Source organism: Callospermophilus lateralis, chromosome 1 (assembly GCF_048772815.1).
Source record: "Callospermophilus lateralis isolate mCalLat2 chromosome 1, mCalLat2.hap1, whole genome shotgun sequence".
In the NCBI taxonomy this organism is placed as follows: domain Eukaryota; kingdom Metazoa; phylum Chordata; class Mammalia; order Rodentia; family Sciuridae; genus Callospermophilus; species Callospermophilus lateralis.
In genome coordinates this window covers 99,954,520-99,967,301 of record NC_135305.1, presented here as the reverse complement: position 1 = coordinate 99,967,301, position 12,782 = coordinate 99,954,520, and the positions used below count along the sequence as shown (strand labels likewise).

At 41.0% G+C, this 12,782-nt stretch overlaps 1 protein-coding gene across 5 annotated transcripts in view; it reads right to left on the bottom strand.

Moving 5' to 3' along the window:
* Ccm2 (CCM2 scaffold protein) overlaps positions 1-12,782 on the bottom strand; it is a 61,031-nt gene that overhangs the window by 26,107 nt on the left and 22,142 nt on the right. For 4 of the 5 annotated variants that reach the window (XM_076836789.1, XM_076836773.1, XM_076836808.1 and 1 more), the window contains one exon: positions 8,635-8,808. The exons of the other annotated variant lie outside the window; for it this stretch is intronic. In XM_076836789.1, coding sequence (XP_076692904.1) covers positions 8,635-8,808 — 174 coding nt within the window. The remainder of the gene's footprint in view (positions 1-8,634; positions 8,809-12,782) is intronic. 5 annotated transcript variants of the gene reach the window in all.

Here is a 12,782-nt window from a genome sequence, read left to right as displayed (position 1 = left end):
TTAATATCCAGAATATCTGAGGAACTAAAAAAAAAATTCAATAGAAAAAAAAAAGACCTGTTAACAAATGGACAAGTGATCTCAAACAACATTTCTCAAAAGAAGATATACAAATGGTCAACAAGTCTATGAAAAAAAGGTTCAACATTGTTAATCATTAGGGAAATGCAATCTGAAGTCAAATCCACAATTAGAGATCATCTTACCCCAGTTAGAATGGCTAATTATCAGACAGTTAAAAGATAACAAATGCTGCTGGCAAGGATATGGAGAAAAAGGAACACTTATACACTCCTGGGAGGAATATAATTTAGCACAGTAATTTTCCACAGTTATGGAAAGCAGTATGGAGGTTCCTTGAGAAACTAAAAGCAGAACTACCTTATGATTCAGCGATCCCATTATTAAGTATATATATCCAAAGAAAATGACATTAGTATGTTAAAGAGATGCCTGCACTATTATGCTTACTGCAGCACTACTCACAATAGCCAAGATATCAACCTAAGTAGCCATCAATGGATAACTGCATAAAGAAGATGTGACCCAAGAGTGATGGCACACGCCTGTAATCCCAGAGACTCAGGAAACTAAGCCAGGAGGCTTCCAAGTTCAAGGCTGGCCTTGGCAATTTAGAGGGACTTGCTCAAAATAAAAAATAAAAAGGCTAGAGCCAGGTAGAGTGGAAAACAACTGTAATCTCCGTAACTTGGGGAGGCTGAGCAGGAGGCTCAATTGCAAGACAGAGACCAGTCTTGACAACTTATGAGACCATGTCTCAAAATAAAATAAAAAAGGGCCAGGGATATAGCTCAGTGGTAGGGTACCTCTAGGTTCATTCCCCAGTATGGTAAAAGGAAAAAGAAAATATGATGTGTATACACAATAAAATATTTTTCTATAAAAAAAGAACGATATCTTGCCATTTGCTCACAGAAAGACACAACACATCTCACTGATATGTGGAAATAAGTCAGAAATACAGAATAGAATAGGGGTTATCAGAGGACAGAAAGGAAAGAGAGAATAGGGAAGACAGAAAGAAGATGGTTATTGGGTACAAAAATACAGTTAGATGGTTAAAAATAGTTAATAATTTATTGTATATTGCAAAGCAGCTGTAAGAAAGGATTTTTGAATGTTTCCAACACAAAGAAATGATAAATGTTCAAGATGACAGATTTTAACTGCCCTGACTTAATCATTATACACTGCAAACATGTACTGAAATATCACATTAGACCCATAAGTATATACAATTATTACATCAAGTAAAATAATTTTAAAACTTTTTTGGGGGGGCACCAGAGATTGAACCTAGGAGTGTTTAACCACTGAGCCACTTACCTAGCACCTCCCCCGCCACTTTTAATTATGGTGCTGGGGATTGAACCCAGGGCCTGTGTATGCAAGGCAAGCACTCTATCAACTGAGCTATATCCCCAGCACCTCCAGCCCCTTTTTTATATTTTGAGACAGGGTCTCACTAAGCTGCTGAGAGCTTCACTAAATTGCTTAGGACCTCACTTAATTGCTGCATCTGGCTTTCATCTTGCCATCCTCCTGCCTCAGCCTCCTAAACCACTGGGATTATAGGCATGTGCACCCAGCTTTACACATTTTTAAGCTGAGTGTGGTGGAACACACCTATAATCCCAGCTACTCTGGAGGCTAACACAGGAGAATTACAAATTCAGGTCAGTCCAGGCAATTTAGTGAGACCCTGTCTCAAAAATAAAAAACAAGAGCCATATGCTTGCCTGTAATCGTAGCTCAAGAGGCTGAGATAGGAGGATCTTGAGTTCAAAGCTAGCCATAGCAATTTACCAAGGTCCTAAAGCAACTCAGTGAGACCCTGTCTCTAAATAAAATACAAAAAAAGGGCTGTGGATGTGACTCACTGGTTAAGCACCCCTGAGTTCAACCTCTAGTACCAAAAAAATAAAAAATAAAGAGCTAAGGATAAAATTCAATGGTAAGTGTCCCTGGATTCAATCTCCAGCACCACACACACAACACACATAAAACCCCAAACAACCTTTTTTTAAAAAAAATAAAGTTCAGGGGTGTGCATGTACCTCAGTGGTAGAGTACTTGCTCAGCATGCACAAGGCCCTGGGTCCAATCCCCAGCACCACAAAATGAATGCATAGCTGGCTGACTGACCAAATGAATGAATGAAAAGTTGGGAGCTAGGGATGTAGCTCAGTGGTGGAGAACTTGCACAGCATGAGAAAGACCCTGGGTTCAATCCCCAGTACCACACACACATAGAAAAATGGTTTTTTTAATTGAAATTTTAAAACAGAAGATGCAGTATACACCATATAATCATTTCAGAAACAAATGCATACATGTTTATATATAGATATCTAAATTATGTGTGTAAGGATTCAAGAAAATGGAGTCAGAGTTCCTTCCAAAGGTTACATATTCAATAAATAATTTTTTTAATTAAAAAAATAAATCTAACCAAGAAGTTTCTTGGGTTTGATATCACAGAAGTAATTACCTATTGTCTCTCCCAGAATGAAGACACAGTAGGCCTGGTGTGTGTTACCTCACTCAGTCACCAGGCTTCAAGCTAATATAGCACTGAGCATACTGGGGCAAATGTCAGCATGTGATGAAAAATAAGGAGAATGTTTCAACTTTTCGAAGATTTTGTGAGGATTAATGAATGTAAAAAGTTAAAACAGTATTGCTGCACACAGTAAGCATTCCAAAAATAGGAACCATTATCAAGTTTCTGTCAACTTTATTTTTAATGCTCATTCTAAACACAAAATACTTTCCATAAAGAACCACATTGGAATATGTGGGAATAAATGTTTCCTTGCCACTTGAAGATTCTGTTATCACTATTTTTATTTTATCAAAGTAATAAATGTATACATTTTAAAAAGTCAGATAGTCCAAAGAAACATATAATAAAAAATGAAAATCTCTGGTCCCAACCAGGAAAATCCTATAAACCACTTTCAAGAGATAGTCGTGCTAGGATCTGTTTCTTCAGGCATCTAGGGTCATTTTTCTAAATAATGGGTTTATATTGCTATTGTTTGGTTTCTTGTTTTAAGACATTATATCTCAACTTCCAATTAAATCACTATTCCCCAGGGCTGGAGCTATGGCTCAGCAGTAGCGCACTTGCCTGGCATGTGTGAGGCACTGGGTTCGATTCTCAGCACCACAAATAATAAATAAATAAAGGTCTAACAACTTAAAAAAAAAAAAAAAAAAAAAATATATATATATATATATATATATATATATCACTACTCCCACTTACCCTTTCTTTTTTCTTAGAATATGATTTTTTACTTAATCATTAACTTACTGCTTATATCACTTTGTCACATATATTCCACCTCACTTCTATGCAAAGTCATAAAACTACAATCTTTGAGTTTGCTGGAGGAGGTTCAGGTTGGAGGGGTGTTCCCCAGGCTGACCTTGAACTCCTAGGCTCAAGAGATCCTCCTACCTCAGCCTCCTGAGCAGCTCCAACTACAGGAAGATGCCACTGCACCTGGCTATGCACAATCTTTTATCTCTTAATAATTACAAGTTTAAGATAATTTTAAGTTTACATAGTACTGCAAGAAATAATAGAGGGAGGTCTATTGTGCCTTTTCATCCATTCATCCTGGTGGTGACTTCTTACAGAAGTACACCAAAAAAAGTACATAGGAAACAGACAATGACATTAAAGATTCAAAACACCCATCACCTTAAGGTCCCCTCCTGTTACCTTTTCTTGGGGGTTACTAGGGATTGAAACCAGGGCACTTTACCACTGGGCTAAGTCTCAGCCCTTTTTATTTTGAGAAAGGATTTCACTAAGTTGCTGAGGGTCTTGCTAAATTGCTGAGGCGGGTTCTGAACTTGCAATCCTCCTACCTCACTCAGTCTCATTAGTTGCTGAAATTAGAGGGGTACACTCCTGACACCAGTCTTTTTTTTTTTTTTTGAGACAAGGTCTCACTAAAATTGCTAAGGCTGGCTTCAAACTTGTGATCCTCCTGACTCAGCCTCCTGAGTCTCTGGGATTATGGATGTATGCCACCATGCCCAGTTCCCTCCTATTACCTTTTGATAGACTTAACTATTTCCCCCATCTGTACCACAGCAAATCCTACTGTGTTCTCCATATCAGTAACTGCATTGTTTTAAGAATGTTATATAAAGGGAATCATTTGTGGGATGGCTTGTTCCACTTAGCAGTAACTTTGACAATCCACCCAGGTTATTATATGTATTAGCAGTTCACCCCTTTTTAGTGCTGAGAAGTCTTGCATGGTATGAAGAAACCTCAACTTGTTTTACCATTTACATACCAAAGGACACTGGGGTTGTTTCCAGTTTAGGGCTATTATAAATAAAACTGCTTTGACTATGCATACACAGGTTTTCATGTGAACACAAATTTTCACTTCCCTAGAATAAAGTGCCTAGGAGCACAATTGCAAGATCATATAGTAGTTGCATGGTGAGTTTTTAAGAAACTATCAAACTGTTCTCCAGAGCAGCAGCACCATTTTGCATTCTACAAGCAGTGTGCAAGGACCCAGCTCCTTGCATGCTCACCAGCACTGGATGTTGCCACTATTTCTTTACTTTAGGTATTCTGTTAGGTACATAGTGATAACTATTGTGGTTTTAATTTGCCTTTCCCTGATGTCTAGTGTTGAGCATCTTCTCATGTATTTATATTGTCACCTATATATCCCCTTTAGTGAAATGTCTCGTCTCTTGCCCAAATTCTACTTGTATTGTTTGCTTTTTCTCCTGTTGAGAGTTTTGAGAGTTCTTTATATTTTCTAGATACTAACCCTACATCACATATGTGGTTTGCAAATACTTCCTTCTCCATCTGCAGAGTGTCTTTTCTTTCTTTCTTTCTTTTTAATACTTTATTTTATTAATGTATTTTATGTAGTGCTAAGGATCGAACCCAGGGCTTCGCACATGCTAGGCAAGCGCTCAACCGCTGAGCCACAACCCCAGTCCTGTATTGTGTCTTTTCATCCTCTTTTGCAGAGAAAAATTTTTATACTCTGGTGAAGTCTAGCTTATCAGTTTTTCCTTTTATTGATTATGTTTTTGGTGTCACATCAAAGACCTCTTTGCCTAGCCTTACATCATGAAGACTTTCTGAGATTTTTTCCAGAGGTTTTACATTTAAGCCCATGATCTATTTTGAATTAATTTTTGTATTAAGTGAAGTTTAGGATGAGATTCACTATTAGCCTATGGCATCCAATTTTCTATCCAATTTGCTGAACAGGTTCTGCACCTCTGACAACAATCAGCGTGTAGGTCTGCTCCTAGGTTCACAATTTTATAGCAATCTGATACTTTTTGAGATCTAATTCTCCTTATTTCATATTTCCACATTTGTTTTAGCTAATTCTACTTCTTTTTCCTTCCCATATAGATCAGAATATCTTATTAGTATCTATAAAAAATATCTTGCTGGGATTTTGACAAAAATTGTATAATTCACTTCTAATAGTTACAAAGTTGTTTGAATTACCTACTTCAGGGCTCAGTATATAGTTCAGTTGCAGAGCACTTTTCTAGTGTGAGGCCCTAAGTCTGATTCCCAGTACCACAAAAAGAAAAAAATAATATTGATTACATATTGGGTACCCTGTGGTAGTTTCTGATTTCAAAGCACTGGTCCATTTATATGAATTTGGGGAGAACTGACATGTTAACATACCAGTCTACAAACATGTCTCTTCATTTAGGCCTCTGATTTATTTCAAATTTCTCCACTAAATTTAGTGCTGCTCTGATCTTTTTAGTTTTCAGCATACAAATGCTATACATGTTTTGTAAGATTTATACTTAAGTGTTTCATTATTTTAAGCAGTTGTAAATGATTCTGTATTTTTAGTTTGGTGTCTATACATTCATTGCTCACATACATAATCTTGTTTTCTGAGTTTTTATCAAGAATCGGTATTGGATTTTGTCAATTTCTGTACTGACTGATAAGATGAATTACATTTTCAAATACAAAGCCAATCTTGCAACCTTCAAATAAACCCCACTTGATCATAGTATATATATATATATTTTTTTTTTACATATGCTGAATTCAATTAGTTAATATTTTGCTTAAAAGTTTTGTGGCTATATATCTTTTGTTCTGTTTTTGTCCGATTTTGGTATCAGACAATACTACCCTCCCAGAATGAGTGAGAAAGTGTCCCTCCCCTTCCATTTCTCTAGAAGAGACTGTAGAACTGGTGTTAATTCTTCAAATGGTTGGTAGAAATCTCCAGTGAAACCATCAGAGACTGAAGACTTCTTTTATAAAAAAAAAAAATTATATTAGAAAATTAGATATTGAATTTGTTTAATAATTACAAAACATTTCCAATTATTTATTTCAGAGGATGTGCTTAGTTTGCACATTTCAAGGAATTGGTCCGTCCCGTCTTTTGATCTACTGTTTCTGCAGTGGAGTTGCTTGTTGTATTCTTTCCTTATCCTTTTGATTCTGCAGGGTCTCTGGGCCCTTGAAGAATGCTGGGCCACTTTCTCCTGGTCCCCATGTTTCTGACGAGTAATCTGCTGTTTTAACTGCTCTCTAAGTTTGTCTTTTGCCAATTGGAGCTGCTTTAGCCATTATATCTGTTATGGTTTGGATGTAAGGTATCCCCTGAAAAAGTCCAGTGTCAATGCAAAAATGGTCAGAGGTAGAGTTATTGGATTGAGAGCTGTAATCTAACCAGTCCATCCTGGTGTGAATGACTTGGTGGTAACTGTGAGCAGGTAGAATACGGCTGGAGGAGATAGATCACTAGGAACATACCCTGAAAGGGTGCATCTTCTCTGTGTCCACCTCCTTGCTTCCTGACCTTGCTGTGAGCTGAGCAGTGTTCCTCTGCTGGGCCCTTCCGCTATAATGTGCTGCCTTACCTTGGGTCCTAAGCAATGAAGTTAGTCATCTATAGACTAAGACCTCTGAAACCATGAGCCCCAAATAAACTTTCCCTCCTCTAAATTGTTCTTGTCTGGTATTTTGGTCACAACGATGCAAAAGCTGTCTAAAACATTATCTTTGAAAAGTTCTTCATCCCTGCCCTTTATCCTCTCTCCAGAACTCCAGTGACACATCTCTTAGAAATCTGCTCTGGTCCCCAGAGAAGGAGGAAATAACACCTTTCTATCATTAGGCAGAGTGGAATGTCACATTCTCTGCCTGGCCTTCCTGGGTGGGGGGAGATGCTCTTCTTAGAGCTGGGCCTGGTGGCAGTTCTGGCTTCCCATGTGGCCCTCAATGATACTTCCCTGGCTGGGGGAGTGACTGCCTCCCAAATGATTCCCACTGACACCCACAACCATTCAAGGTTCTTTAAGAAGTTGTTACTGCTCAGCAGAAATAAAGTTCCCTGTTCCCTGCTTGGCCAGCTCTGGGGGACAAGGTGGCCCCTACTTGGCCTTTGCTGGTGGAATAGAGGTTAGGGACACAGTTGTTTCTGTTACATTTGGCTGGAGCTGAGCAGTACTTCTCTGAACATGCTGCCTTGTGAGGCTGCCCTTTTCCTGGTCCTCTGGCAGAGGGGAGCAGATTCTACCCTTGCTGGTATTTCAGGTTGCCAGCTTCTTAACACTCATGGTCAGTATGGGGCGGCTCAGCTTCCCCATTTAGCTTCTTTCCATGAATCCTCTAATGGAAAAGATCTGGTTACAGGCATTCTAGATGCTTGATAGAGAAAGGGGCTGGGGATTCTCGCCATCCATAGCAGGCTTTGACCTGGGTCTCTCCCACCCTCCCTTGTGCCAGATATCCCATCTCCCAGTGGGGAAGGGAGAGGCTGGGCCAGGTGAAGGCAGGAATCCCTCTCATAGGCATCTAGACAGGCCCCTTCTGAGCACCTGGATTCTTTCTTCTGTGGGTGCTCAGGTCCAGCAGCATAACCTCTGACCCAAAAATCTCACCTCATTAGCTTCCTTCTCCTATTTATGGGCCCCCTCAACCTGTTGTCTCCTTCTCTTTCTCTCCGACCTTGTGGCTTAATACCTTTTTATTCATTTACTTTCATGTTAGGGGACATCACATGGCTTAGAAACAGTCTGTTGAGCACAGGCCTTTGAGACACAGTGATGGGCTCAAGCACATGATTAGAGTGCCTTCCCCACCCACCTTTTTTTGCAGTAATGGGGATTAACCCCCGGGCCTCCAGCATGCTAGACTATCCCTAGCCCCTTCCCCTCTTTTTAAATTTTGAGGCAGGATCTCACTAAATTGTGCCTCAGCCTCATGAGTAGCTGGGATTACAGGTATATGCCACCATGTCCAGCAGTCAATCAAATAACTCTTGTCATCTGCAAACTAGAGGAGATGTGGAATTTCTCCCAGCTCTTCAACCCTCTTCTGGTGAAGCAGGTCAAGCTGCCCATATGGCTGGGCCTTCAAGAGAGAGGACATATCATACTACTGCATAAAAAAACAAACTTTGGTCAGGGACAAGAATTTGGGTTTTGGGTTTTCTTATTAGACACATCAGCACAGGAAGGGCAGTGAGTGGGGTGTGGGCTAAGGCATTATGTAGAGGTAGACGCCTCATCATCTCAGTGTTTGGCAGGTGCGCCCTGTGGCCCATGACGACTTACCTTTACCTCCTTCTCAATATAGTCGCTCAGCAGTCTGTCTGGCTCGACGCGCTCGGGTAATGACAGCACCACAGTGTGCAGAGGGCGCCTCTCTGTCACCTTCTCATGGGCTTTCTTATCTCTACTCTTTTCACCTTTTAGGAATACTCGTTTAAATGGCGACACAATTCCAGGCTGCAGGCAGAAATGGCAATGATTGGAGTTCATTATTCACAAATGCTTTGTGTTGTACCTGTGGCTAACAAACAGAAGTAGCCAAAACCATTACCACTATCCCCATGCAAACAGGGGTTGATGATGGCCAGGCTAGTGAGAAAGGACAAAGAATACACAGCCTGAGGGATTGGGCTCCGTGGCCAGCTCACAGGCCCAGGTGGGCCAAGAAGCCACATGGGCTGCGTGGAGGGCTCTGTTCACTACAATACGCAGAAGGCGAGTAACCTTGGCTGTTGAGAAGAAGAGACAGAGGGAAGAGTTTCCCCAGAAGACAAAACATACATGGCTCCAACTCCTACAAACTCTGCTGAGCAACTTCATGTCAGAGAACTCTGTGTAGGCAAGTAGGAAGGATGGCCAGGTGCGAGCAACAAGGAACCATCTCAGCAGCCAAGGTGGAGCAGTCTACAGAATTTCATTTCTTTCATGGTGCTGGGACTGAACCCAGGAGCACTCTACCACCAAATTACACGTCCAGCCCTTTTTTTTCCCCCCCAGATAGGATCTCAGTAAGTTGCTAAGGGTCTCACTAAATTGCTGAGACTGGCCTTGAACTTGTGATCCTCCTATCTCAGTTTCCCAAGTTGCCGAGATTATAGGCATGCACAACCACACCCAGCTGAAGCTCATTTTTTAATGGAGCATGTGCTGCTTCTGCAATCCCTTCCCTCTGGCAGAGCCTCCAGGCTTCAGGTGCAGACAACTAGACACCTGATCATGCTGGTTGGTCCCTCACTAAGCAACCTCACACCCTGTTAGGCACCTTATGAAAGTTCTGAAAAATAATCCTAAAATCAAAGTGAATTCAGAGAGAGAGAGAGTGAAAGAGAATGAAAGCAAACCTAGCCTAAGAAACGCCAGGATAGGGCCTGGCACCTCCTGATCATTGACACCATGAGGAAGCAATCCCAAGTTCTGCTAAGAGATGGCGCTGCAGTCCCTGAACATAAACCCAGAGAAAATAAGACACTGAGTGCTACCTCAGCAGCAAAATGTCACAAATGAAGGCACAGACACCAAGTGACCTTTGCAAGAGACAATGACATCACTGCCTTTTTCTCAGTGATCTGACAGACATCTTAGCGAGGAGATTCAGCTGCTTCTACGGCTCACCTACCCAGACGGGGTGACAGTGCTCAGACAGCAGCTGGGTCCACATAGCAGGCCCAGCTTAGACCTTCTCTTATTCGCAAATACAGTAACAAACAAAATATATGAGTTATCAGATACTTTAAAAGCTTTCACTTCTCTCCCCTGTAATATGGGAAATCCAGTCACACACAAAATCCAACACAGAGTGGTGTCACAGAACCTGTGGTCCCAGAGAACACCTTGTCAACTACCAATTTCATAGACAATCACAGCTGAGGGTAGAACTCTGTGATCACTTCCAACAAAGGCAATATTTTATGGTCCAGCAGCTTCCCGAAGTTACCCCCATAGTCAGGCTGAGGTCAGACCCTACCTGGCATGGACCCTCCCCACCTCCTACCAGCACATTCTGCTCTCTAGCATTAGAAGAAAAAAAAAAAAATCAATAAACAAGCAAAGTCCACCCATCCTCACATAATAGGCCCAAAAATCTTCCCTGACTCTGCTGCCTTCTGACAGTGGAGACAGCTTTTCCTGTCCCTCATCTTTACTGCTGACCCTTCAAATCCATGGCCTTTTGATGTTGGGTTTTATTACATTCATTGAAACAGAAATCAGAAATCCTGTTCAACAAAAATAAAACAATGGGGGCTGGGGTTGTGGCTCAGTGGTAGAGTGCTTGCCTGGCATGATTGAGGCACTGAGTTCGATCCTTAGCACCACATAAATGTAAAATAAAGATATTGGCTTGGGTTGTCGCTCAGAGGTAGAGTGCTTGCCTAGCATGTGTGAGACACTGGGTTTGATTCTCAGCACCACATAAAAATAAAGATACTGTGTCCACCTACAACTAAAAAATAATAATTAAGAAAATAAAGATTGTGTCCACTTAAGACTAAAAAATAAATATTTAAAAATAAATAAATAAATAAAATGATGGGAGAAGAGTTGACACTGGAGCTGTCCACTCACTCTGCTATCATGCCTATCCTCACCCCCACCCCAAGGTTTCCTACATCTCAAGGACCCTTTGCTACTAGTAGATAGACAAGTTCCTCAGGCTGGAGGCTTGACCTCCACTCTGGCATGATGGTCTTGGCTGCATAGTTTCCTAAGCAAACTGATTATCTGAATTCTCACCATCTCTAAAATGAGTTTATGATCCTCAGTCTGAGGGCAGACTATGAAATAATTTACAAAATCTGCTGAGCACACATCTGATACACTGTGAACAAGCAAAATATATGTCAAGTTATTTTATGACTGTTTTTACTCTTGACAATATATTATAAATTCATCTCACAGGTACAGTGGTACACACCTATCCCAGAGATTTGGGAGGCTAAGACAGAAGGATCACAAGTTTGAGGCCAGCCTAAGCAACTCAGTGAAGTCCTATCTCAAAATTAAAAAATTAAAAGGGCTGGTATGTAGCTTGGTGAAAAAGCATCACTGTATTCAATGCCCAGTACCATTCAAATATATACCTTCATGCATACATAAATTCATCTCTTCTTCAACATCTATCATTATAAAAATAGTGCCAAAGCCTCAGACTGTCTTCTACACCTCATGACCAGACTAGAAAATAAAACTGGGCCTGGCACCCACCTGAGTGCTTTATCCACTCTCCCCATGGGACAAGACTCTGATGCAGGTTCAGAGCCCTCTGATCCACTAAAATACTTCCTCTCGTGTGAGCTATTTAGCATCTGCCTCCTTGACCTGGAATAGTCAATTGTTGACCTTGATGCCCTTTCTTGACCAGTAGCTCCCCTAGAGGTAGCCCCTTAAAATTTCTTGCTGGCATTGTAGAGAAGGTAGAGTAAGATAACTGAAGGTTCCCAGCGCCAAGACCAGTGGCACACGCCTGTAATCCCAGAGACTTACTGAGGCAGGAGGATTGCAACTTTGAAACCAGCCCTAGCAACTCAGGGAGGCCCTAAGCAACTTAGTGAAACCCTGTCTCAAAATTTATTTATTTATTTATTTAATTAAAAGGGTTCAGAATATAGCTCAGTGGTAAAACATCCCTGGATTCAATTCCTAGTACCAGAAAAAGAAAGAAGGTCCCCACAGCAGGTAACAGCTGGGGCTGGATGATGTGTGTAAAGAGCTCCATTTTCTTTGCTCTGTACTGTTTTCACCTTTGAAATATTTATATTTGAAAAGGATGAATATGATTGCTGCCTCTCACTGTATATACGTAAACTGGAACAAGATATAAAAGCACATAAAGTTAAAAGAACCAATATCCTTAGAAGACAACCCTCTCTAAGACAAATAACAGAACAGATGGAAAAGGGTTTTGGAAAAGCTGGCAGGATGCTAATTCTGAGCTGCCACATTCACACTCTAGGACGGCTGCCCCTGGGGTACCTTTCAGGCTTTTCTCTTCAGACCCTTCATAAGCTTGTACTTTGAGCCTCAGGAGGAGTTTTGATAAGTGGTAGATGGGAGCAGGTGGCATCTGGACCAGGCAGTCTCAATGTGGGGTTCTCAAGGAAGAAGGGGGAGAAACAGTCACCTGTGATTTGTCAAATCAGATTTTTACTGAGGATAAACTGTAAGCTGGATATGACCCCCCACATTTGGTGATGTAATTTTAGCAATGCAAAAATCATGTTTCATCAGCCCCACCAAAAACAACTGTGATTTCCTCACTACTGACACCATCCTCGGTGACCAGATGGCACATGAATTACTCTTCACATGTGTTACACTTAATCACTAGTTTCTCCTTCTAGTTCTTATGATGTACATAGCCTAGCCCTGAGGTTTACGGATATACAAAGGCATGTGGCCCATAAACCTGTGTCTCTATAGAGTTCATGGTCTCA